Source organism: Cydia splendana, chromosome 24 (genome assembly GCF_910591565.1).
Source record: "Cydia splendana chromosome 24, ilCydSple1.2, whole genome shotgun sequence".
Lineage (NCBI taxonomy): Eukaryota > Metazoa > Arthropoda > Insecta > Lepidoptera > Tortricidae > Cydia > Cydia splendana.
Window position 1 is genome coordinate 5,731,377 of NC_085983.1, and position 26,667 is coordinate 5,758,043.

General features: G+C 44.3%; 1 protein-coding gene across 1 annotated transcript in view; it reads right to left on the minus strand.

Moving 5' to 3' along the window:
• Nucleotides 1-540: 540 nt before the first annotated feature.
• The window catches only part of LOC134802484 (monocarboxylate transporter 12), a 91,388-nt gene continuing 65,261 nt past the window's right edge, over nt 541-26,667 (minus strand). The window contains 17 exon segments of the mRNA XM_063775162.1: nt 541-677; nt 1,836-1,982; nt 7,142-7,215; nt 7,897-8,002; nt 10,398-10,540; nt 11,558-11,686; nt 12,044-12,164; nt 12,593-12,665; nt 13,176-13,347; nt 16,105-16,234; nt 17,267-17,382; nt 20,258-20,324; nt 20,560-20,703; nt 21,905-22,095; nt 22,671-22,804; nt 23,581-23,688; nt 25,077-25,178. Coding sequence (XP_063631232.1) covers nt 541-677; nt 1,836-1,982; nt 7,142-7,215; nt 7,897-8,002; nt 10,398-10,540; nt 11,558-11,686; nt 12,044-12,164; nt 12,593-12,665; nt 13,176-13,347; nt 16,105-16,234; nt 17,267-17,382; nt 20,258-20,324; nt 20,560-20,703; nt 21,905-22,095; nt 22,671-22,804; nt 23,581-23,688; nt 25,077-25,178 — 2,094 coding nt within the window.

Consider the following 26,667-nt stretch of genomic DNA (forward strand, 5'->3'; position numbering starts at 1 on the left):
CACTACCCACTAGGCCAGACCGGTCGTCACATAATAAAATGTCCTATAATATTTATTTATTTATTTATTACTGGTGTTAGGGAGACTTAGAAATTTTGGCGTACATTACATAGTTTACATTCTTCGCGGGTGTATGGTTTTCGTTACATTTACTAGAATGGAAAGGGCAATGTTAAGAGTGTACAGATGTTTGTTTTCCATCGTATTTTCTCGGAAACGTTCGTATTTGTCATGCTAGTTCAGTCAATGTCAGTACTTTTTGTACCGAGACTGACTGAAATAGCAAGACACGTTCGTAAGTTTCCGTGAAAATACGATGGCAAATATTTATGCACTACATCTGTACCTAGAACTTCCATATCCTTGCCAATTCAGGAGAAACAGACAAGTTAGCTTGAACCAAAAGTAATTGTATTAGTGGCAACACTGTAGTGTCGTCCCTTTCAAATCAATATATATAAGAGAACGGGACGACACTACAGTGTTGCCACTTTTTAATTTCTACTCTTTTTTGCCAGGCTGTAAGTGTTCTTACCATGTTCAATCTACTCCCGACTCCGCGTCCTCGTTCCTGGTGCACAGATGGAAGGCCACGACGGGGATCGAACCCAGGACCATGCACGAGCCCATGCCGTAGAAGCACCACGAGTAGCCGCCGGTTACGTCGCGAACTAGACCTGGAAAGTATGATCATGTATAAAATTGGCCCTAATATAGAACCTTGAGGTATCCCTCCTACCTGCCACAGTATACAGGGTGTAATCGTTAAGTGTGGCCAGGCGATAATTCCGTAAATACCTATATAGCAGATATCAGAAAACTTCAAATTGATATCGAAAGTGCGTTAAGGCGTTACCCAATGAGTAAAATTACATTAATAACTTTTTTTAAATAAACGTAGAAATATCCCAAACATAGTACCCCAAACAGTACTAAATGTATGGGAGGGTTTGAAGTTAATGTTTGGGATATTTCTGCTTTTATTTAAAAAAGTTATTAATGTAATTTTACTCATTGGGTAACGCACTTTCGATATCAGTTGGAAGTTTTCTGATATCTGTTATATTTACGGAATTATGGCCTGGCCACACTTAACGATTACAACCTGTATAACAACTCTGAGACACTGCTACCTGTGCTGCTGTATACAATCAGACCCAAAATAGAACCCTGAGGTACTCCTACGATCACTGTATACAATTAGTCCCAAAACGAAACACTTAGACACTCCTATTAAGAGCTTTTTCCCACTGACGTCCAGTTTTTTGCAGGATCCAGTTTTCTGTAGTACCTATGCATGCAGGATCCTGCAAACAGAATCCTCGTGTGAAAGATACTATATTAGCACCTATACTAGTAAAACGGGATCCTGTAAAAAACCGTATACCCGCAAAAAACTGGACGTCAGTGAGAAACAGCTTTAACATAGTATAGAATCAGTACCGAACCCAATACAGAACCTTGAGGCACTCCTAGCGTCATCTATACCATTGAGCAGTCCCATTCAATTTACAAACTCAAAAGCCTTGAAAGGGCAAAGGGCTGGCACTGAAATTGCTTACGCCCCTACAGCAATCACGGTGGTCGTCAAATGGGCTTGGCAACTGTCAAAGGTTTGCATAGATGGCGCCATCATAGCTTGCCCTTGTCTCTAAGTTTTGTTCTATGAGATTTGGCATAAAGAGCTGGCATCCAGGCCATAATATAAAAAAAAACAGGATTTGACTCAATTCTACGGATTGACAGAAATACTTCGACCGGCCAACCGACTCGACTAATGAGTCTCTTTCCAAAGACCGATGTGCAATATTTATCGCCGGGTAAGTTGTTATTACCTGCCGTAGGTGGTACAGAGATCGCAGCTAGACTCTGGAACATTCTAACGAGCCCGTAGGAGGAGGCGATGCGTGCCGTGCCGAATGTGTCGGCGAGCAACACTGGCACCAGCAGGAACCAGCAGCCGAGGCATAGGCCGTATGCGCCTGCGAATTACAGAAAAATAGGTTAATCACTTTTATAATTACATCCCTAAATCAAAGAGAATAGATAGTATAAAGGTTTACTGTCATAGTAAATTTTGTAGTCACAGTAAATTTACTGCCATCTATTGACACACGATTAAAACTATAAATGAAAATGTATAAAAATATCAAAAAATTAATATATACCGGGTGTCCCTAGCCATTGGACAAAGCCGAAATGTACATATGCATTAGGGTATTTAGAACCAGTATACAAAGTATCATAACAATCGGTGTACTTAGCGGTTATGAAGAAATTAACAAATTACGATTTTTTTACTTTGGAGCAACCTGTATGTGTTAGTAGCTCCTGAGGTAATAAACAGTATGAAACCTTCGACCGTTTTGATTATCTTTTTTATTTATGACATTAATGAGATTCTGACTTTTACAAATGTCATCATTGCCGCACATTTTCAAACAAATTGTCAAAAGCACTGCCAATGATTAATACAGTATGTTTCTTTTTGTTGTCGATTATTGGAAATAACTTTTGTTTGAAAATTTATTTTTTTATCTTTTGTTCTAATTAAAAAAAAATTACCGTTAGAGCATTTCTGAGAAGTAACCCTACGTGGGATTTCAGGGTTTGTCCAATGGCTAAGGTCACCTTGTATATATGTATAGATAAATGATTTATTATTTTTATATGACTTCTTTCACTCTGATGTGTTAAAACTAGTGGCTCTGTGAGCTGTAGACCTCGCGAGCAGAGTTTAAAACTGAATAAATGTATGGTTCCGTTGTTTTGAAGAATTTAGAGAATCTAATTTGACCATAAAAACTTAACTATCAATTGCTTACAAAATTCGGGAATTGGTTTAGATATGCGACCTGTAGAGTAGAACATATGGACATACGAAACAATTTTTGGCTAACAGGCCAATTCAAACTTACACTGATATCAGAAAGACATCTATCTAACTGATGTCATTTAGTTATCGTGCATTTCACTCGTTCTTGTCCGTACATGTATTGGCGCAAGCGAGACGCACGATGACTACTAAATAACATGATAAAAATATCATCCCGATGTCAGTGTACGGTCGATGCCCCTTAAGTATACACGTCGCCATACTAATTGTATAGAAAAGTGGATAGAGTTAAACCAAGAAAAGTCTGCAGAGATTTTGACAGCACACGCAGTTCCAATGTTATTTGTGCCAGTGTCAAAATCTCTGCAGACTTTTCTTGGTCTAACTCTACTTATGTTAGGAAACCAACATTACCTTTGAATTAACCTGTAAACTGCAACTAAGAAGCTTCGTGCGCGAGTGTGGCCCATAATTTCCGAAAATCATTTTTTCTTCGAGGCAATTACTCCGTTCTCATATTTTGCGTTGCCCATAATTTCCCGAAATCATTCATTCTCGGTAGCAATTACTCCGTTCCCATATTTTCCCAATGGTTTTCTTTCGCAATCGCCTATTTTTAATATTTTTAAATTAATCTTTTCCTTATAGATTTCGTTCTTTTAAATATCTAGGATAATATTTTCTTGTTACTGTATGTTAATAGTGTAGTAATTATATTTGTTACTTGTAGGTATTTCACATACAACAAATATCAAAAACACTAAAATTAAAACATAATCTACAAAACTACAAGTAAAAAACCAAACGCTGTCAGCCAATAACTCTAACCTACCTATCTCTGGGAGCAGATTCGTTTTTAGGGTCATCAAAAACAAATAACCCTAACCACAGATTAATAAATAGTTACTACGTAACAGATACTTCATTCCCAAACAAAAGCAAAAATACCTACGCTATAATAGCCTACAGAACCTTAATAATAATACCTGCTGCTCAGGACAAGAAGAAATGTACCATAATTACGCGCACAAAGAGTCGAGACTGTGTTGCCCGCCGTTCGAGTCACGTGCCAACGCGTCATCGTAAGAATGCGCTAGGGTTGTAGCTACCCTACCTATGATGATTATTGTAATAAAACGAACGTTGCGAATCAAATATGTTTTAGTTTTAATATAATGATTTATAATTTTTTCACTTCTCGGAATTCTCTGTTATTAAAATTTTATAAGTAGTTGAAAATATCCTAGATCGCGTAAATAATTTTAATAAATATTCAGGAGCAAAGCAACGGACAATCAACGGTTTTTAAAAGTTGTAATACGGTGCTACCAGGCCGATTAATTATTACGTCGTCAAAGTTATTTAAAAATACTTTTTCTAACCCTTCAATATAATTATTAAACTTTCAGGTGGGACCTTTAGCCCGCCATAAAAAGATGAATTTTTATTATAGGCTTTTTCCTTTGTTTTTTTTTACTTTTTCACCCATCTACTGCACAATAATTACGTGGTTTCGGCATTTCGAAGCATAAGCGCGGGAAACGTGCGGTGCGAGCGCTGAGGCGGGCGTTCGGCGGCCCTCTGTCGGTTGTATCGTCGACGATACGCCGAGCGGTAGGCATATAGCGCGTGGCCTTGAGCGTGTGACGGAGGCCTGCCCTAACCTACCTATCTCTGGGAGCAGTTTCGTTTTTAGGGTCATCAAAAAAAAATAACCCTAACCTACCTATCTCTGGGAGCAGTTTCGTTTTTAGGGTCATCAAAAAAAAATAACCCTAACCTACCTATCTCTGGGAGCAGTTTCGTTTTTAGGGTCATCAAAAAAAATAACCCTAACCTACCTATTTGAAAAAAACCTGGTTATTTTTACCACTAGCATTAAAAAAAAGAGAAAATATGGAGATAGAGAATATTTAGTTAGTGAAAAAAAAACCTACTGGTTATTTTAACTACTGGGATTAAAAAGAAAAGGGAATAAATTGAGAAAAGGAAAATTTAGTTTATGAAAAAATGTACACGAAAAATTAAATAAAGCGAAGAAATTCCACTGGGAAAAAATGAAAACGGAGTAATTGCCTCGAAGAAAAAATGATTTGCGGAAATTATGGGCCATTTTAGCGAGGCGATCCAAATTAAAAGGCTCAAAGTCTAACTAACATTATTGTTAGTTAGACTTTGAGCCCGGGAAAGCGCAACGTACGAGCAACCTACAGCTAGTTCCCTGAGCCCAAGGTCGACCACTACCCTAGGCAATGTTAACCCCTGCGATTTATGGATGGTGACCGCCCATGCTATAAACGTAAGTGGAAATTGACTCCTGGAACAGCCATGCCCTTGAACTAAAATCGCTAAAAAAATTTTCAAACAAAAACTCAAACGAATACGCTTACCTCGCGCTTCGCGCTCGCTTGATCAATCAGCAATACGATGTTTAAGTGCAAAAAATAAATAAGAAAATTTGCATTTACTGGGGATCGAACCGGGTACCTATCCCATATCCTTGCTTGTAAGCGTCTTTCCAACTGCGCTATGATAGCATTTAGATGAGCTGACGAAATTTGGTTACTTATTCTCGAGTAAGAATTTAAATATCTAATCTAAAGAGAATAAAGTGTATAGGGGGCAGCACAGGAGCCGTCAGATCTTTGGCGCGAAGCGTAGATATGTAGTTTATGATTCCGATGTAGCCCACGAGATGGCAGAACCTACTATGCACAAGGAAACGTACCTACAAGAACGGTAGATGGTAGAACTTGTTTTGGCAATGTACATGTTTCCGATTCAGGCCACAAGATGGCAGACCCTCCAACGCGCACGGTCCCTATAGTGGGCGCGCGTGAACTATAGGGGGTAGCATAGGAGCCGTCAGATTTTTGGCGCGAGGCGTAAATGTGACGTTTATGCTTCCGATGTAGTCCACAAGATGACAGAACCTACTATGCATAAGGAAACGTACCTACAAGAACGGTAGATGGTAGAACTTGTTTTGGCAATGTACATGTTTCCGATTCAGGCCACAAGATGGCAGACCCTCCAACGCGCACGGTCCCTATATGTAGTAGAGGGTTATTGTCATACTAAATTTTGTAGTCACAGTAAATTTACTGCCATCTTTCGATACAGGATTAAAATGAAAATGAAAAAAAAATCAATAAATGTATATATGTATGGATAAATGATTTTTTTTATTTTTAGAACGCCATATGATTTTGACCCATGTTCTTTTACTGATATGAGTAAAAATTGTTAAATATAAAATGGTGTCGCCATCTAGACGAGCATAGGCCAAAGGTATGGCGCCGTATATTCAAGAATCAAATTTTCTTTAAAGCGCAAAAAGCCATCATCTCTTGCAAAAAATAAACGAATGCGCTTAGCCCGTGCTTGATAAATAAAAAATACGATTTTTTTCATTTTTTCAAAATAAAAAAATAAAATAAAAAACAACAATTGATACGAAATTTAAGTATAAAAAAATACAAAAAGTTATGTAGCAGCTTACAATTACTGGGGATGGAACCAGGGACCTCCCTATGCAAACAAAAAAGCGAACGTTTGCAAAATGCGCCATGATAGTTCTTACTAAAGCTGACGAAATTTAGCTACTCATTCTCAAGTATAAACTAAATATCTAAATACCGCCGAAACCAGAGATACAAATTTTCTGAATTTTTGGCCATTTAATCTATAAACATATATCAAAAAGAAAAAACTCTTATGATATCGATACGACTATTTGTTTAGGCGACAGGTATCACGACTCCGCCATTTTTAAAAATTTCCAAAAACCGGATTGACAAAAAAAATTTATTTAGTCATAAAATTCGGTCACAAAATTTCACGAGAATCGGTTAAGAATTGCGACCTGTAGAGGAGAACATCCGGACATACGAAAGCAAAATGCCCGAGTCAAAACGTAGACCTTCGCTTCGCTTCGGTCAATTATTAAATATGAAACAGTGTCGTCAGCGCCCAAAGGTGTAGCGCCATCTATCCGATAATGACTGTTCTTGATTTCCGGTTGCACCAAACCGTTTTTGTCACAGCTTTGAGCGTTCGCTAAATTATATTGTATGGGAAGTTTCATAGATCTCTGCTGCGTGATCGTCTGTTAACTGTGGTTGGTGCAATTGGCCCTTATTCTGTGATAACGATAAGTATTTGACAGCCAGCTAGAGGGCCTACCGCGAACCACTTTCGACATGTTGCCTCCCTGTCACACTTACGTACTAATTTACAAGTGCCACACAGAGGCAACACGTCGAACGTAGTTCGCGGTAGGCCCTCTGATTATCCGCAGCGTACCTGATGCCACAGCCAGAGCCCACCACGAAGTCAGACTCGGCAGCGTTAGAACTGAGATTCCAGCGATCAGGATGCTGAAATTAGGAGTATATTTTATTGTTATTGGTCGATTCATTCAACAGTCTAGTTGCTTTTATACGGCTTTTTGATAACGATAGATCTTTCACACGACTGTTTTTAGACTTACAGTCGTAAGAGTGAAGCCATACGAATTATATGATTACTTTATGATATGACTTAGTTTGTGAGTTGGGTGCGGTTTAAAATATTGTCTCTTCTGTTTCCGAGACTCTAATTTTGGTTATGAATATACAAAGAATGGTTTAATTTTACCTAAAATGGGTCGTACCTATGAGTAATACCGATGTAGCTTTCAAGTAGATAATGTTCTTAACTTTTGGGTACAGAAATGTCTAAATGGAACCCAAAAATATTAGAGATAGATTTATTTTGCATCCAATGGACATATTTATATTACATAGGAGTAAACTACATAGTAACATACAGGCACATGGACCCTGTAAAATATTTGTAACAAATTATAATGTGACAAGCATAACATGACTAGAAGACATAATTTACATACATTGTTATGCGATTGCCACCCTCGCCGAGTAAAACTATGCTAATCCACACATATTGAAAAAAAAAACGCAAATCACACGTCAATTGCGTCATCTAGGCAATTAAACAGAGACTATTCGCAAGGGAGGGCCTATGTACTTTAGCAAACGAAGGTTCTAGAAGCCTCCTACCTGAGTATGTAGGCCTTTCTTCGGCAGAAAAGCTGCAAGTCACAGAGCCAGCCCAGTCCCAACCGCCCGCAGAGGTCCAGAACCGCACTGATCGCCACCAGTCGACCTGCAATATCAGTATAGCCATCAATTAGAAAAGAAATAGGTAGAAAATATTGATTTGGCATCGGTTTCCGCTAACCCACAGGCGTTTAAAATCTTTGGCGATGAAGTTATGCCACCGCTGCCTTATTTGCCCCTCCTGTTTGGGCCTTTTTTTAGATTTATTGATTATCCCTTCAAGTGGCGGTCAACCCGTGAATGGTCGATGCGAAAACCAGTAAACTGTCATCCACCAGTGAGTGGTTAATGAGGTGTTGACGTATTTAGAGGTGAAATTGAACGCATTTAAGTATAGTTACACTCTTCTAGCGCCCAAAATTAGGTAGCGAGTTAGAGAAGGATAGCATATGTACCATAAGAAACACAAAAACACTTGGTATAAAATTTGTTGGTGAGGACCATTGATTCGGGAGCGACCGCCTAGTGCGAGGTCAGTCTCGTTTTTAGGGTTCCGTACCCAAAGGATAAAACGGGACCCTATTACTAAGACTTCGCTGTCCGTCCGTCCGTCCGTCCGTCCGTCCGTCCGTCCGTCCGTCCGTCCGTCCGTCCGTCTGTCACCAGGCTGTATCACACGAACCGTGATAGCTAGACAGTTGAAATTTTCACAGATGATGTATTTCTGTTGCCGCTATAACAACAAATACTAAAAACAGAATAAAATAAAGATTTAAATGGGGCTCCCATACAACAAACGTGATTTTTGACCAAAGTTAAGCAACGTCGGGACTGGTCAGTATTTGGATGGGTGGCCGTTTTTTTTTTGCTTTTTTTTTGTTTTTTTTTTTTGCATTATGGTACGGAACCCTTCGTGCGCGAGTCCGACTCGCACTTGCCCGGTTTTTTTTAAGAGGTTGTTTTGTAAAATAAATTGTATCTTAGGTTTTCTTTTTTATTGATTTAATCTTAAAGATAAAAGTCTTCCTTTGATAATTAAATAGCAATTACCTCCAATAATCAATTAGTTTTATGGTGGTAGTCATTTTTAACCAGGAAGCTGGAAAACTGTCATTCTTCCGGAGTTTGATTACGTCTGGCCAAATGTATAAAAATTAGAATAATTTAATTGCTATATTTAAATAGCCTATATAACGCTAATTCTAACAATATATGATTTAATATACTTTCAAACATAGAAAAGCTTAAATCGACGATTTTGTAAAATTTTCATAATCTGCACTGACCACCCACCGGGGCCCCGCCACTTGACTACTATTCGCGTTTTCGGTGGCGCCACTTGAAGGGTTATTGTAAAAATTAGGTGCGAAAAACTGATTTCATATAAATTTTTAAATGCTACTAACTCTTAGAATAATTAAAAAATCGAAAAAAAATCAAACCCCTTACGATTGATAGCTATATATGGTTGGAAGGAGTTCGCGGGCTCAAACCCCGGCTCGTACCAATGAGTTTTTCGGAAATTATGTACGAAATATCATTTGATATTTACCAGTCGCTTTTCGGTGAAGGAAAACATCGGGAGGAAACCGGACTAATCCCAATAAGGCCTAGTCCTAGTAACCTAGAGGGCTTGGAAGGTCAGATGGCAGTCGCTTTCGTAAAAACTAGTGCCTACGTCAATTCTCGGGATTAGTTGCCAAGCGGACCACAGGCTCCTATGCCGTGGCGAAAAGCCGGTACAACGCGAGGAAGATGATGAAGACTTCTTCGCGCATTCAAGTCCGGAGACTAGGAAACAAAATCTCACCGGCAGCGGACTTGCTGTGTCCAGCGGACACGGTGTAGGCGAGCAAGTAGTACAGCGCGTAGGGCGACCCACATGACATGAGAGCTACCGAAGCGCAGAGGCGACCGAAGCGCCAGAACTTCAGCAGCGATACATTCAAGTCGCAGGCGCGGAGACTTAGGAAACAAAATCTTACCGGCAGCGGACTTGCTGTGTCCAGCGGACACGCTGTAGGCGGGCAAGCAGTACAGCGCGTTGGGCGACCCACACGACATGAGGGCTACCGAAGTGCAAAGGAGACCGAAGCGCCAGGACTTCAGCAGAGACATGTCCAAGTCGCAGGCGGAGACTATGAAACAAATTCTTACCGGCAGCGGACTTGCTGTGTCCAGCAGACACGGTGTAGGCGGGCAAGTAGTAAAGCGCGTAGGGCGACCCACACGACATGAGGGCTACCGACGCGCACAGGAGACCGAAGCGCCAGGACTTCAGCAGAGACACGTCCAAGTCGCAGGCGGAGACTAGGAAACAAAATCTTACCGGCAGCGGACTTGCTGTGTCCAGCGGACACGGTGTAGGCGGGCAAGTAGTACAGCGCATAGGGTGACCCACACGACATGAGGGCTACCGAAGCGCACAGGAGACCGAAGCGCCAGGACTTCAGCAGAGACACGTCCAAGTCGCAGGCGGAGACTATGAAACAAATTCTTACCGGCAGCGGACTTGCTGTGTCCAGCGGACACGGTGTAGGCGGGCAAGTAGTACAGCGCGTAGGGCGACCCACACGACATGAGGGCTACCGACGCGCACAGGAGACCGAAGCGCCAGGACTTCAGCAGAGACACGTCCAGGTATCTGGAAGATTTTAACAGTCCTTAGTACATTTGCTATAACTAAAGTGCAAAATTCATGAAATCAAAAGATACGAACGTATACTGCAGGGATAAGGTTGATTGAAATTAGTATTTTTAGGTACTTACCACCTTATTCATAAAACTTTAGGGGCGTGATTTAGTTAACTTATGTTTTGTCCCTTTCATACAAATACATAAATCAACATGACAGATAAAGACAAACGAGTATTAGCTAATCGAGGTATAGCGCTTTTATGAATAAGGGGCTTAATCTGTGGTAATATTGTGCATAATGATACCAGAAATGAATTCGGCATCCCTGATTTACAGGAAAACGATAGCAAACTTGGCCTAAGTTGAGAGCCCTCCCTAAAAATACATTAAAAACCGGACAAATGCGAGTCGGGCTCGCCCACCGAGGGTTCCGTACTTTTTGGTATTTGTTTTATAGTGGCAACAGAAATACATAATCTGTGAAAATTTCAACTGCTAGCTATCACGGTTCATGAGATATAGCCTGGTGACAGACAGACAGACAGGCAGACAGTGGAGTCTTAGTAATAGAGTCCCGTTTTTACCCTTTGGGTACAGAAACCATGGTGACTCCACTTCTTAAATCCGTCCTTGGGTACTAAGGACCAATCCTGTCTAAGGAAATCTTTGAATCACGAAATGCCGTATATCATCTATACTCTGTATCTTAAGGTATTTAAATTAAAGTAAACATAATCCAAATGGCTCCTTAAGCCAGTTGAGGGTAGATGAAAACATTACATTAAAAAATAATGTAGGCTCAAATCAGGTCGTTCAGTGAGAGATCCAGGCGGTTTTGTATTTGGTTGGTTAAATCAATAAATGTTATAACTACCCGATTTACAAATTGTTTGTTTACTTTTAGTTTAGTACCTAAAGATACAGAGTATAGTACAACGGCCATCGTAAGTCGATTTATAATTCGATTCGAAAGATTGTCCCATGAGTAATATTTATTTAGATGGATATTTCAACATGTAGGTACCTGGAGATCTTCTCAACGCAAGTTTTCTTCTTGACGACCACCTTCTGGTCCTCAGGGTCTGACTTGATGATTATGGGTTCCGGCAGCTTAGGGATCAGGCGGGGCAGCGGGGGCTTGATGTATAGGGATCTGAAATTGCAAATAATATAGTTCCTGAACGTAACGTTTGCAAGCGCTGGTGGCCTAGCGGTAAGAGCGTGCGACTTTCAATCCGGAGGTCGCGGGTTCAAACCCCGGCTTGTACCAATGAGTTTATATACGAAATATCATTTGATATTTACCAGTCGCTTTTCGGTGAAGGGAAACATCGTGAGGAAACCGGACTAATCCCAATAACGCCTAGATTACTCTGGGTTGGAAGGTCAGATGGCAGTCGCTTTCGTAAAAAGGGATTAGTGTCAAGCGGACCCCAGGCTCCCATGAGCCGCGGCGGGCAAAATGGCGGGATAACGCGAGGAAGATGATGAGGATCAGGTAGTCAGGTACCTGCTGAGCTTGCGTCGCTTGTAGACGCAGGTGCTGTCGGTGGAGAGGTCCTCCACGGAGTGCAGGATGGAGGACGAGCGGGTGGGGCGCAGGCGGAGACGCGCCACTTCCCGCGGTACACCTGAGTCATGGAAACGGGGTGTTACTTTCATAAAGCAACGATCTTAACATGTACGAACTGCGCAATGGGGGCATAATTTTTTTCCATCGTTTTTTTCACGGAAACGTACGAACGTGTCTTGCTATTTCAGTCAGTCTCGTTACAAAAATTACTGAGGTTGACGAAGTAGCATGACAAATACGAACGTTTTCGAGAAAATACGGTGGAATACAATTATGCACTACATATGTAATTGTGGTTTTATAAACTAATTTCGGGTAGTTTAGTGGTGTTTTATTTATATCTCCGTTGACATTTGCTGGGACGTCAGTCTTTCCGTGGCCACAGCTGGTGCAACTCAGCTGAAATGTCGGAATTTAAGGTGAAAACAATGAAATTATATCGCGGTAGACCCGTTTGTGTAATTAAATATATGTAATGTGACTTACCGACAACGCCCAACACATCCATTCCTTCGGAATCTTCAGAATCAGACATTTGCAGGTTGTTCTGACGGGTCACCTGTAACGATCGAAGTGAAATAGTAATTAATATTGTCGGCTGTATCCAAGAATCTAAAAACTAGTACTTTTCTGACAGTTCTTTCTCCAAGGTATCGCTCGGTGCAAATTCAGCCTATATACGTCCCACTGCTGGGCACAGGCCACCTCTCATGAACTTAGAGGGATTGGGCTATAGACCCCACACTAGCCCAATGCGGGTTGGGGACTTCACATACACCTTTGAATTTCTTCGCAGATGTATGCAGGTTTCCTCACAATGTTTTCCTTCACCGAAAAGCTAGTGGTAAATATCAAATGATATTTCGTACATAAGTTCCGAAAAACTCATTGGTACGAGCCAGGATTTGACCCCGCGACCTGCGGATTGAAAGTCGGACGTCATATCCACTCGGCCACCACCGCTTAAGTATAAAAATACTTAGTATAAAAACGTACACATAATACCTCCATTAGTTACCTATATAAGCTTAAGCTTCTTAGGGGAGGTCTGCGCAAAACGGATCCTCACCTCAATGAGCCTGGGATGCATGATCTCCGCCAGAAGATCGTTCCGTTTCGCCTCCTCAGTGAGCAGCGCGTTTTTGTGGTTCTCCGCGTCGGGCTGAAAAAGGGCTTGGAGGCGATTGTCCTTGGGTTCCGTTTTACCTGCAAGTATATTATTTATGTTATTTACAAAAACCCTTATTTAACTAAGTACACGAACGGGTTTCCCGCGATATAATTTCATTGTTTTTACCTTCAATTCCGACGTTTCAGCTGATCGCACCAGCTGTAGTCACGGAAATTCAGTTAGTCAGTAAGTGGTGTGGAAGTCTTTCCGTGACCACAGCTGGTGCAACTCAGCTGAAACATCGGAATTTAAGATAAAACAATGAAAATATATGGCGGTAGACCCGTTCGTGTAATTAAATATGTGTACAAAACGCGAGAGTTTAAAGTGTTCTATTACAACAACTCTTACCGAAAATGGAAAAGCTTAAACTATAAAAAAGGGGTGGCCCGTTCTATCACGCAGGGAGGGTCGCGGTACAGAGTCGCCGACACACAGACGTGCAGCATTCCACCGCGTGTATGTGACACTAACCTTCCTGTATATCGGTGAGTAACGTAGTGTTTTCTGTAGTGGTAGTGGTGGGGGTGGCTCGTTCTCTCACGCAGGGGAGGTCGCGGTACAGAGTCGCCGACACACAGACGTGCAGCATTCCACCGCGTGTATGTGACACTAACCTTCCTGTATATCGGTCAGTAACGTAGTGTTTTCTGTAGTGGTAGTGGTAGGGGTGGCTCGTTCTCTCACGCAGGGGTGGGGGGGGGGGGGGGGGGGTCACGGTACATAGTCGCCGGCGGCACACAGACGTGCAGCATTCCACCGCGTGTATGTGACACTAACCTTCCTGTATATCGGTGAGTAGCGTAGTGCTTTCTGTAGTGGTAGTGGTAGAGGTGCCTCGTTCTCTCACGCAGGGGAGGTCGCGGTACAGAGTCGCCGACACACAGATGTGCAGCATTCCACCGCGTGTATGTGACACTAACCTTCCTGTATATCGGTGAGTAACGTAGTGTTTTCTGTAGTGGTAGTGGTGGGGGTGGCTCGTTCTCTCACGCAGGGGGGGTCGCGGTACAGAGTAGCCGACACACAGACGTGCAGCATTCCACCGCGTGTATGTGACACTAACCTTCCTGTATATCGGTGAGTAGCGTAGTGTTTTCCGTAGTGGTAGTGGTGGGGGTGGCTCGTTCTCTCACGCAGGGGAGGTCGCGGTACAGAGTCGCCGACACACAGATGTGTAGCATTCCACCGCGTGTATGTGACATTAACCTTCCTGTATATCGGTGAGTAGCGTAGTGTTTTCTGTAGTGGTAGCATAGAATAAAGAGTGGTAGTGGTGGGGGTGGCCCGTTCACTCACGCAGGGGGGGGTCGCGGTACAGAGTCGCCGGCACACAGACGTGCAGCATTCCACCGCGTGTATGTGACACTAACCTTCCTGTATATCGGTGAGTAGCGTAGTGTTTTCTGTAGTGGTAGTGGTCGGGGTGGCTCGTTCTCTCACGCAGGGGAGGTCGCGGTACAGAGTCGCCGACACACAGACGTGCAGCATTCCACCGCGTGTATGTGACACTAACCTTCCTGTATATCGGTGAGTAGCGTAGTGTTTTCCGTAGTGGTAGTGGTGGGGGTGGCTCGTTCTCTCACGCAGGGGAGGTCGCGGTACAGAGTCGCCGACACACAGATGTGTAGCATTCCACCGCGTGTATGTGACATTAACCTTCCTGTATATCGGTGTGTAGCGTAGTGTTTTCTGTAGTGGTAGCATAGAATAAAGAGTGGTAGTGGTGGGGGTGGCCCGTTCACTCACGCAGGGGGGGGGTCGCGGTACAGAGTCGCCGGCACACAGACGTGCAGCATTCCACCGCGTGTATGTGACACTAACCTTCCTGTATATCGGTGAGTAGCGTAGTGTTTTCTGTAGTGGTAGTGGTGGAGGTGGCGCGTTCTCTCACGCAGGGGGGGGGGGGTCGCGGTACAGAGTCGCCGACACACAGACGTGCAGCATTCCACCGCGTGTATGTGACACTAACCTTCCTGTATATCGGTGAGTAACGTAGTGTTTTCTGTAGTGGTAGTGGTGGGGGTGGCTCGTTCTCTCACGCAGGGGGGGGTCGCGGTACAGAGTAGCCGACACACAGACGTGCAGCATTCCACCGCGTGTATGTGACACTAACCTTCCTGTATATCGGTGAGTAGCGTAGTGTTTTCCGTAGTGGTAGTGGTGGGGGTGGCTCGTTCTCTCACGCAGGGGAGGTCGCGGTACAGAGTCGCCGACACACAGACGTGCAGCATTCCACCGCGTGTATGTGACACTAACCTTCCTGTATATCGGTGAGTAGCGTAGTGTTTTCCGTAGTGGTAGTGGTGGGGGTGGCTCGTTCCCTCACACAGGGGGGGTCGCGGTACAGAGTCGCCGACACACAGACGTGTAGCATTCCACCGCGTGTATGTGACACTAACCTTCCTGTATATCGGTGAGTAGCGTAGTGTTTTCCGTAGTGGTAGTGGTGGGGGTGGCTCGTTCCCTCACACAGGGGGGGTCGCGGTACAGAGTCGCCGACACACAGACGTGCAGCATTCCACCGCGTGTATGTGACACTAACCTTCCTGTATATCGGTGAGTAACGTAGTGTTTTCTGTAGTGGTAGTGGTGGGGGTGGCTCGTTCTCTCACGCAGGGGAGGTCGCGGTACAGAGTCGCCGACACACAGACGTGCAGCATTCCACCGCGTGTATGTGACACTAACCTTCCTGTATATCGGTGAGTAACGTAGTGTTTTCTGTAGTGGTAGTGGTGGGGGTGGCTCGTTCTCTCACGCAGGGGAGGTCGCGGTACAGAGTCGCCGACACACAGACGTGCAGCATTCCACCGCGTGTATGTGACACTAACCTTCCTGTATATCGGTGAGTAGCGTAGTGTTTTCCGTAGTGGTAGTGGTGGGGGTGGCTCGTTCTCTCACGCAGGGGGGGTCGCGGTATAGCGTCGCCGACACACAGACGTGCAACATTCCACCACCTGTAACACACAAACACAATGTCAGTGCTATGCTTTGAGATGTCTGATAAAAAACTAGTGTTGCTTAGCGTATGTAAAGCTACTAAAAAAATTAAAATTAATTAGTTTGAACCAAGCAAGCAAAAATTAAATTTGAATGAAGCTTCAAGCTTTCATTGCTGACTTTAGTTTTCTTTCCACGGGCAATTAACTAATCGAGTCAATTCTAACAACCCTTAACACAATTAGTTTGCGTTGTATTATCACATAGAGTTCCCATGGCCACTCTTGTCCCCATCATCAGATCAGCTCCATGTCGTCATAATATTGCATTGACATTCGATGCCTGCGGCGCCCCTCACCGCTCCAACATACTGGGCGCCTGGGGTGCCCCTCATACTTCTTACCTTCCCTCACACTAAGAGGTAGGGCGAAGCTCGACATTTATCATTACATACGGGCCGCCCGCGGCACCCCTCACACTAAGAGGTAGGGCGAAGCTCGACATTTATCATTACATACGGGCCGCCCGCGGCACCCCTCACACTAAGAGGTAGGGCGAAGCTCGACATTTATCATTACATACGGGCCGCCCGCGGCACCCCTCACACTAAGAGGTAGGGCGAAGCTCGACATTTATCATTACATACGGGCCGCCCGCGGCACCCCTCACACTAAGAGGTAGGGCGAAGCTCGACATTTATCATTACATACGGGCCGCCCGCGGCACCCCTCACACTAAGAGGTAGGGCGAAGCTCGACATTTATCATTACATACGGGCCGCCCGCGGCACCCCTCACACTAAGAGGTAGGGCGAAGCTCGACATTTATCATTACATACGGGCCGCCCGCGGCACCCCTCACACTAAGAGGTCGGGCGAAGGCCGACTTACAGCGCGCCTTCCACACTAAAAGGTCGGGCAAAGCCCGATATTCGCGCGCTCTTTACATCCAGGGCGCAGGTTGGTGGTAACAGGTGGGATTAACCCAATGGAATGGCCTAGAATGAACGTCCAGTGGGATCGTAACATACATACTTATTTCCGACTCACCTAACAGCAACACAGTCCCATGCAGTCCATACATGCCAACTAGCTTCTCTATAAGCATAGGAAACACGAAACTGCCGGCGGCCGTCCCGCTCACGCATATACCGTTTGCTAGCGCTCTGAAAAGAGACAAAATTAAGCTTTCAATGTAGCCCACAAGGCAGACCTTACAATGCATAAGAAAACTCGTGAACTGTATATTGATTTCCGGGTAGCTACTCCGGACGTGAAAAATCAATGTACAGTTTATGTTTCCGATTCATGCCACCAGACCTTCCAACGCGCACATTCCCTAAGCGTAAGTGCGTTCAAGCTGGTTCCAAGTACGATACAAGTTTACCCAATTTTAATTAATTTCATATTTTGACATATTTTAAATCCTTCTTATTGACACTAACATTGTATGAAATTCTGGACCAAATTTTAACTATTGTGACATCTCTCTTATTTATACAACTAATTTAAGCAATCGAATTTATCTGTTAACTGTTGGTAAAGTATTATTTTTTGATCTCTTTTTTGTTTGTTTTGTTACTGTTTTTTTTTGTTTTTATGTCTTGTCCTTGCCCATATTCCCAGTTCATCTGGGGTCGGGCCTCCTTGTGCAGCGGCGCCAGGACCTTCTGTCCCGGGTTGTCATTGGCGAAATGTCTTGGGCCTTTAGATCCCTCTCGACAGTTGACCACCACGTGGCTGGTGGCCTGCCTCTTCCCCTGGGCTGTGTTTTGATGTTGAGCACAGTCTTTACAGAGTAGCTCTCCTCCCTTCTCATTACGTGGCCACACCAGCGGAGTCTCCCTTCTTTCAGCTTGTCGATTATTGGGGCTACCTTAAAGGATCCTCTGACGTATTCATTTCGGATTTTATCCAAGCGTGGTACCCCACTTGCCCATCTCAGCATCTTCATCTCTGCCGTATGCACTTGTTGTTCGTGCTTCTTAAGTGCAGTCCAGCACTCCGAACCATACAACATGACCGGTCTTACGGCAGTCTTATAGATTTTGCCTTTTGTTTTAATGGGCATTCTGGTATCGCAAAGTACTCCAGATAATGATCGCCATTTCATCCAGGCTGTGTTGATCCTATGGCTTACATCTTCATCGACTCGTGCATCCGTTGTCAGGACCGACCCGAGATACTTGAAGCGAGTGACTCTGGGTATTGCGGTATTTTCAATGTTTATGTTGCAGCAAAGCTGTTCTGTTCCACCCAGGTCACACTCCATATATTCGGTTTTTGTACGGCTGATTCGCAACCCGTGCCTCTCCAGTTCCCTGAGCCAAATATCCAAGGTTTTCTGTAGTTCAGCCGCCGTTTTCGCTATAAGCACGATATCGTCCGCATACAGCATACACCAAGGTATTTGTGCTTGAAGGCTTCTGGTGATGTAATCCATGCTCAAATTGAATAGCAGAGGACTCAATGCCGAACCCTGATGGACGCCAACTTTAACCTGGAATGGGTCGGTTATACCAGCTGGACTCTTAATCTGTGTGGTTACGCTGTGGTACATGTCTCGTACTAGCGAGACATAGGTTTCAGGTATGTTTTGAGCTCGCATAGCTTGCCACACCAGTTTCCGAGGGACTCTGTCAAATGCCTTTTCCAGGTCTATGAAAGTGAGGTATAGGTTCTCTCTGTTAGTCCGGCATTTCTCCATCAGGATTCTAATGGTTTGTATGGCTTCCGTCGTAGACCTCCCAGCTGTGAAACCAAACTGGTTTTCAGTGATACTGGCTAAAAAACTGAGACGAGCTCCCATAATTCGCTCCCAGAGTTTGAGAGTGTGTGACGTTAGCTTGATTCCTCTGTAGTTGTTGCAGTCTGCTACGTCCCCCTTGTTTTTGAACAGCGGGCATAGGAAGCTTCTTCGCCATGAGTTAGGTATTTTGGTTTCGAGAAGGATTTTATTAAATAGTTCTGTAAGCCAAGGCAATGCGTCATCCTGCAGGAGCTTCCAGATATCAGCGGGTATGTTATCAGGGCCAATAGCTTTGTGAAACTCCATTTTACGGAGCGCATTTTTTATTTCTTGCGGATTTACCGGTTGGATAGGCCCCTCCGTAGCCGATATTTCTGGAAGATCCTCGCTAGGGAATTCTTCGTTAAGCAGGTTATCAAAATACGATTTCCACCTCCTTTTTATATCATTATCCGATGTTAATAATCGACCCTGCTCATCTCTGATATATTTACTGGATTTTATGTCGAGTGTTGCCTTGTGCCTCTGTTTGGCTATTTTAAATATTGCGTTTTCGGATGGTGCGTTTTCTAACTGTTCATAAAATTTGTTTCTGGAATGTGCTCTTGCTTGCGCTACAACTGACTTAACTATTGCCTTCATTGATTTGTATTTATCGCGGTCTTCCTCAAGGCCAGATTTCTGCCAGGTCTTAAATGCTTGGCGTTTTGCTGATATTATTTGTTTGACATCATCGTTCCACCAGGTGGTGTCTTTTGGTGTCGATACTCCGCCTCTAGAGACTCCCAAAACTGCCCTTGCCTGGATTTGACAAAAGTTTTCGAATTCGAGCCACATTTTGTCCACTGGTTTGTCACTAATGTCATCCTTGTTTAGGTACGCTTTGATAGTATCTAGGAGTTGGGAGCCTTTACTACTGTGAAGTTCCTTCCATTTTATTAGCTCAGTTCGATCAATGTGCATTTTTTTTGTTTTTATGTGATATTTTATTATTGTATTTGCATGGCTTTTGTCTATATTAGCAAATAGAGATTTGAATACTGAATACTGAATACAAAGTAAAGCCCGCTCCACACTCGTGCGCGAATCGCGGTTTCGCGCCGCGATTGCGCACGAGTGTGGAGCGGGCTCAATAATTAGGTAAATTCTCGGTTCGCCTCTTTGGTTGCTAAGCATGTTGCTAATCCAAGTCCCAGACCACCTCAACTCAACTGGGTATGGTTTTGTTGTCAATGTTGGACTACGGTAGACTGCCTTTTGACAGTCGCGATATATTCCTTGATATTGGTTACCTGTGCTTGTCAAAATATTGTGAAACGATGACGATCCCCGGCGTAGTGGAGAGACCGCCGCCGATTCCTAAAAAAAGATTAACGTTTTTAGAGTCAGGTCAAGCAATTAATATTTTTATGGTCCAAACTAACTCTGTACCGACTCTGCAAGCGACAGAGTGTGATGACAAAACATAAAGTGGCACCTCCACACTTTTATTTGGGATATAGATACAGAGAGCAGTGCAAGTCTAGTCATTGTCGACCAGCACTGGTGTCTTTGGGCTGATATGATGATGTTCTTATGATGATGAGACCCTTACCAGTCAGGACCCCGAAGCTGAACAGCAGATGCAGCAGGCCGGTGCTGAAGTAGGAAAGCGCTAGACCGGTCCCACAGAACAGACCCCCGATGAAGACCACCAGACGGCAGGAGTACTTCTCGCAAAGAGCTGATGACAACGGAGCTGGAACAATGAAAATGATTAGTAAATCCTCGCTTTATCCCGGCATTCTGCCACTTGGCAACTAATACCGGAAATTGGCATAGGCACTAGTTTTTACGAAAGCGACTGTCATCTGGTCTTCCAATCCAGAGGGTTTAGCCACGATCCTTCTTTAATTTAGGTCTAAAAAGCTCTTGGGAACTTAAGGTTATCTTTAGAGATGCAACGGATAGTTGTTTGGTCGGATACCGGATGTTCGGCCTGACCATCGGCACATTTCGGTTTTTCAGACCAGGTGCATATTGTGTCGGCTTTGACCTGTTTCGTAATGAAGGTTCGCACGGGCTCGTTTCTAGGTTCGAAACGAGTGCGCGTGCAAGGGAGTGGAATGATTAAATTGTTTTAAAATAATAAACGCGCGAGTACGATTATTAGAGTGACGGTTACTTAAATCCAATTTGTTGACTCCTAAATCAAGCTAAATTACTATCTGGTATCAGGCCGGATAGGTGGTTACTATCCGGTATCCGGCCGGATAATAAAAATATGGCCGGATAGGCCCGATACCGGATAGAAACCGAATATCCGGTGCATCTCTAGTTATCTTACCTAGAGCGAGACAAGGTGGACAGGGCCGCCGGTATCCAGGAGGCCACGGACTCGGAGCTGTCCGGGAAGGTTTCCATGATCTCCACGAACAGCACGCCGTAGGACTTGAAGAGCCCGGCCACCCAGAACTGCACCATGAAGGCTCCGAACCCCATCACCCAGCCGTAGCCACCGTCCGGGGGACACGTGCTGGAATATCTTACCTAGAGCGAGACACAAGGTGGACAGGGCCGCCGGTATCCAGGAGGCCACGGACTCGGAGCTGTCCGGGAAGGTCTCCATGATCTCCACGTACAGCACGCCGTAGGACTTGAAGAGCCCCGCCACCCAGAACTGCACCATGAAGGCTCCGAACCCCATCACCCAGCCGTAGCCACCGTCCGGGGGACACGTGCTGGAATATCTTACCTAGAGCGAGACACAAGGTGGACAGGGCCGCCGGTATCCAGGAGGCCACGGACTCGGAGCTGTCCGGGAAGGTCTCCATGATCTCCACGTACAGCACGCCGTAGGACTTGAAGAGCCCCGCCACCCAGAACTGCACCATGAAGGCTCCGAACCCCATCACTCAGCCGTAGCCACCGTCCGGGGGACACGTGCTGGAATATCTTACCTAGAGCGAGACACAAGGTGGACAGGGCCGCCGGTATCCAGGAGGCCACGGACTCGGAGCTGTCCGGGAAGGTCTCCATGATCTCCACGTACAGCACGCCGTAGGACTTGAAGAGTCCGGCCACCCAGAACTGCACCATGAAGGCGCCGAACACCACCACCCAGCCGTAGCCACCGTCCGGGGGAGACGTGCTGGAATACAGATATTCAATTAAAAAAAAACAGCGTCACAACAAGAGTTCCAATCGTGTAGGTACCTACCTCTACCCTAATGGACACGCCCTTCACTCGCCTAATGCACACGCTGCCCAATACGTGAAGAATTTAGATATCGTATTGTAAATATTGTAATTGTTAATTAGCGACTCCGTAAATGCCATACGAATAAATAAATAACCTACCTCTAAAGCAGTGGTAATCAACCTGCGGCCCTTAATTAGCCCACCATGTGACCCTGGTATAAACATAACCCGAAAGTCATCTTAAAGCAAATTCATCTTGCGACTTGCGTACAGAGAGACTAGGTAGGGAGAGAGACACAGGGTAGCAGCGGCCGCGCCGTGACCGACGACAGCGTCAGCAGGGAGTCCTATAGGGGACAGTAGGGGGTCGGTGGGGGACAGTATGTAACTTACGACTCGCTAGTGGTATCGGAGCGCAGCTTCATGGACGCGGCGAGCAGCGGCCGCGCCGTGACCGACGACAGCGTCAGCAGGGAGTCCTGTAGGGGACAGTAGGGGGTCGGTGGGGGACAGTATGTAACTTACGACTCGCTAGTGGTATCGGAGCGCAGCTTCTTGGACGCGGCGAGCAGCGGCCGCGCCGTGACCGACGAGAGCGTCAGCAGGGAGTCCTCCTCCTGCTCGGTGGGGGACATGGCGGATAGGTATGCGCCCACTTGCTGAAATTATCAATTGTCTTGTTAGCATGGGTCTTTTGTAAAAAAGATTGGGGACTGTTATAAGGCTACTTTCAAAATGCCTGTAAATCTTAAGTCGGTTTTCTCGTGTGCGCTGAAGTGATACTATCAGTTATAAACGCATTTTAACACATTCAACACCAAGAACCCGACTGTCGGGTACACTGTTCGTAGCGACTACGCGCTACATACGACGAAACCGTGGCTACGCGCTACGAGCGTAACCCGTAGCACTTAGTGGTATTGAATGTGTTAATTGTCAAATAAGTGGTTATTATATATTTCTGTTGATTCTAGAAAAGGAAAACTATGTTCAGGATTGATCTTCAGACAGCACATGTTAGAACAAGGGTCGACAATCTTTTAAGAAGGAGAGCCATTAGAAATTATAGTTTTCGGGAAATATAAAGAGTGTTCTTTTACTCTGAAATATCCTTTTTAGGGACTAAAAGAGTTGCAAATGTACCTCAACCCCTGCTCTAGGATAATGGTTACCTTCGTCGACTATACACTTACAGTGGTTTAAAGTCCCCTGCACGGATATCATGGTCGTATTTTTATCACCTGTCATGTCATGCGTCACTTTTGCACTTTCATAATTGTTAGAACGTGACAGGCATCATACTTGTTAGAACGTGACAGGCATGGTGACAGTGGACCCTACTGGAGTAGGTAGAGATGGTTTACAATCGTCAACTGTACTTTCAGTGATCCCTTGTAGACAGGTGCCTGTAAGTACAGTCAACAAACAAACTTACAGTGGCTAACGGCAGCTCGAGCATGAGGCTGTGGGGCCGCTCCCTCTGCTCAGGCGGCGCCGACTGTACCGACAGCAGCGATCCTGACTTGTCCGGGGACAGGGTTGCCTGTACAGACACCAAAATAATTATGAACATCGCAATACAATCCTATCTTATCATACACCTTTAAACGAGCAATTCTTGTTTATTTATTTATTTATTTATAATGTATATTTCGGGGACCTCGGAAACGGCTATAACGATTTCGATGAAATTTGCTATATAGGGGTTTTCGGGGGCGAAAAATCGATCTAGCTAGGTCTTATCTCTGGGAAAACGCGCATTTTTGAGTTTTTACATGTTTTCCGAGCAAAGCTCGGTCGCCCAGATTATTGTTTTATATGATCTGACCTTACTTTGGTAAACTCACTCGCCCTCCCGCTTCGTAGGTTCCAAAATTGTGAGATTTCCTGCGCGAATTTAACTCAAAACCTTGTTCAGCAGTAGGGCAAGGATAGAAGCAAGGGTGTCGCCAGGTCATAGAAGAAAATGTGTAATTAAATGACAAATGTATGCCAAATTAATTTTTAACAAGCAGACCCGATTGCGAACGATGCTATTAAGCTTAGAATGAATTTAAAAGTGGAAAAATTACTACCTTGGCTGAGACTTGAACTCACGGCCTCTGGATCGATACTTTAGCGCTCTGCTCTGCCATCTGAGCCACCAAGACCTCATCCATAGCCAGCGAATCTTACCACCATAATTATGGGTCTAGGGGACCCTAGCGACATCTACCGTAAGAACGTTACACTTCTTAAACGGTCAGAGTTCCTAGTCATATTGGAAATTCACCAGTTACGATGACAGACCAGTCAGTCATCCAGTAGTCAGTAGTGACAGAGTATCGACCAAGAGACCGTGAGTTCAAGTCTCATCAAAGGCAGTAATTTTTAACTCTTTTAAATTTATTCCAAGCTTAAATGTATGCCCTCCCCATCCCCTTGGCCATCGGCCATATCAATTGAAGCTCATCCGTTGGCGTCGCCTTTGGGTAGAAGCTTACCTCGATAGCATCAGTGGGCAGGTCGATGGAGCAGGAGAGAGGAGCGACGGTCGTCGGGGGCGCTGAGGTGCCCAGGATTTGGGGGTCCACCTTGAAAGGGATAGAAGCTTACCTCGATAGCATCAGTGGGTAGGTCGATGGAGCAGGAGAGAGGAGCGATGGTCGTCGGGGGCGCCGAGGTGCCCAGGATTTGGGGGTCCATCTTGAAAGGGATAGAAACTTACCTCGATAGCATCAGTGGGTAGGTCGATGGAGCAGGAGAGAGGAGCGATGGTCGTCGGGGGCGCCGAGGTGCCCAGGATTTGGGGGTCCATCTTGAAAGGGATAGAAACTTACCTCGATAGCATCAGTGGGCAGGTCGATGGAGTAGGAGAGAGGAGCGACGGTCGTCGGGGGCGCCGAGGTGCCCAGGATTTGGGGGTCCATCTTGAAAGGGATAGAAGCTTACCTCGATAGCATCAGTGGGCAGGTCGATGGAGCAGGAGAGAGGAGCGACGGTCGTCGGGGGCGCCGAGGTGCCCAGGATTTGGGGGTCCAGCTTGGACAGCTCCTGTGAACAATGTTCATCATCAGAAACGGACAGAGCACTAGACATTGCTTTCTAAACTTTTCCTAACCCACACCGGCGTTTCTCCGCAATGTACCATTTGGGGGCGTCATGGGATCGCGAACATAACTTACCACGACACCTCTGAACATACTTTACTTTAATTAATTAATCGAAATATGTGAATGAATCATTCACGGCATAAATTGCATAAAGCATGACTCACGTCAGACCGGGCCGTGTCCGGGCCGGAGCTTCCGGGACTTACTTTTCTATGACATGACAGGCGATCACGTGATACTTTCCATAGAAAACGATGCGCTGGTAGCTCCGGCCCGGACACGGCCCGGTCTAACGTGAGTCATCCTTAATACCTGGGTAGGTTTCTATGTTTTTTTTTTTTATTTTTTTTTTTTTATCAATCAATCAATCAATCAATCAATTTATTTTGCTATAATAAGGGTTGGTTTACAGGTGTTATTACAATATTTTTATGCACATTCCTTAATTAGCCATAATCTATAGCATGCAAAATATTCACAATTATTTACATATGTACAATTTCAATTGAAACTTTACTAAATATTAAATAACATTATTTACCCAAATAATATTTTTCTAACATTACATTCAAATAATTATAGTTTACATTAATTTTACAAGAAATCATTTAATTTATAAAATCTGCGTTCTAAAAGCCACTCACGCATTTTTTTATTAAATTGGCCATCGGGCACTTCTTTGAGCTGTTGTGGTATTTTATTGTAAATGTTTACACACATCACCGTACAATTCTTCCTAAATCGGCTTGTTTTTTGTTGTTTGTCCACCACAAGTCGGCTACCGTTTCTTGTGTTCCGTGGATATAAATCACTAGCAGTTTTAAAAAGTGTTCTGTGCTTTCTTACAAATTTAGACACTTCTTCAATATATAAACATGCAAGAGGTAGTATACCCAATTTAAAGAATAAAGGTTTACAAGTTTCCAACGGGCTAACTCCACACATAGCACGAATACATCTTTTTTGGGCAACAAAAGCTCTCTGGATGTCACCACTATTGCCCCAAAGAATCAAGCCATATCTTAATACAGATTCAACATATCCATAGTAGGCGGCCATAACTGTTTTGTGATCTGTAGTTTTTCTTAATCTACGAAGGACATATACAAATCTATTTATTTTATTACACACATTATTTATCTGGTCATTCCAATTTAAATTACTGTCAACAATTAATCCTAAAAATGTTGTAATGTCATTTTCTTTTAATTTATGTCCATTATAAAGTATGTCTAAATGCTGATTAGTATTATTAAAATTAATGAAATTGGTTTTATCTAAGTTAGTCTTTAAGTTGTTACGTTCAAGCCACTCAACTACAATATTTACCGTCTCATTCACCTGTGACTCGTGGTGGTTGATGCCCATCGAAAAATCATTTGTAACTACAATGGATATGTCATCAGCGAATAAGACGCATTTGTAATTAA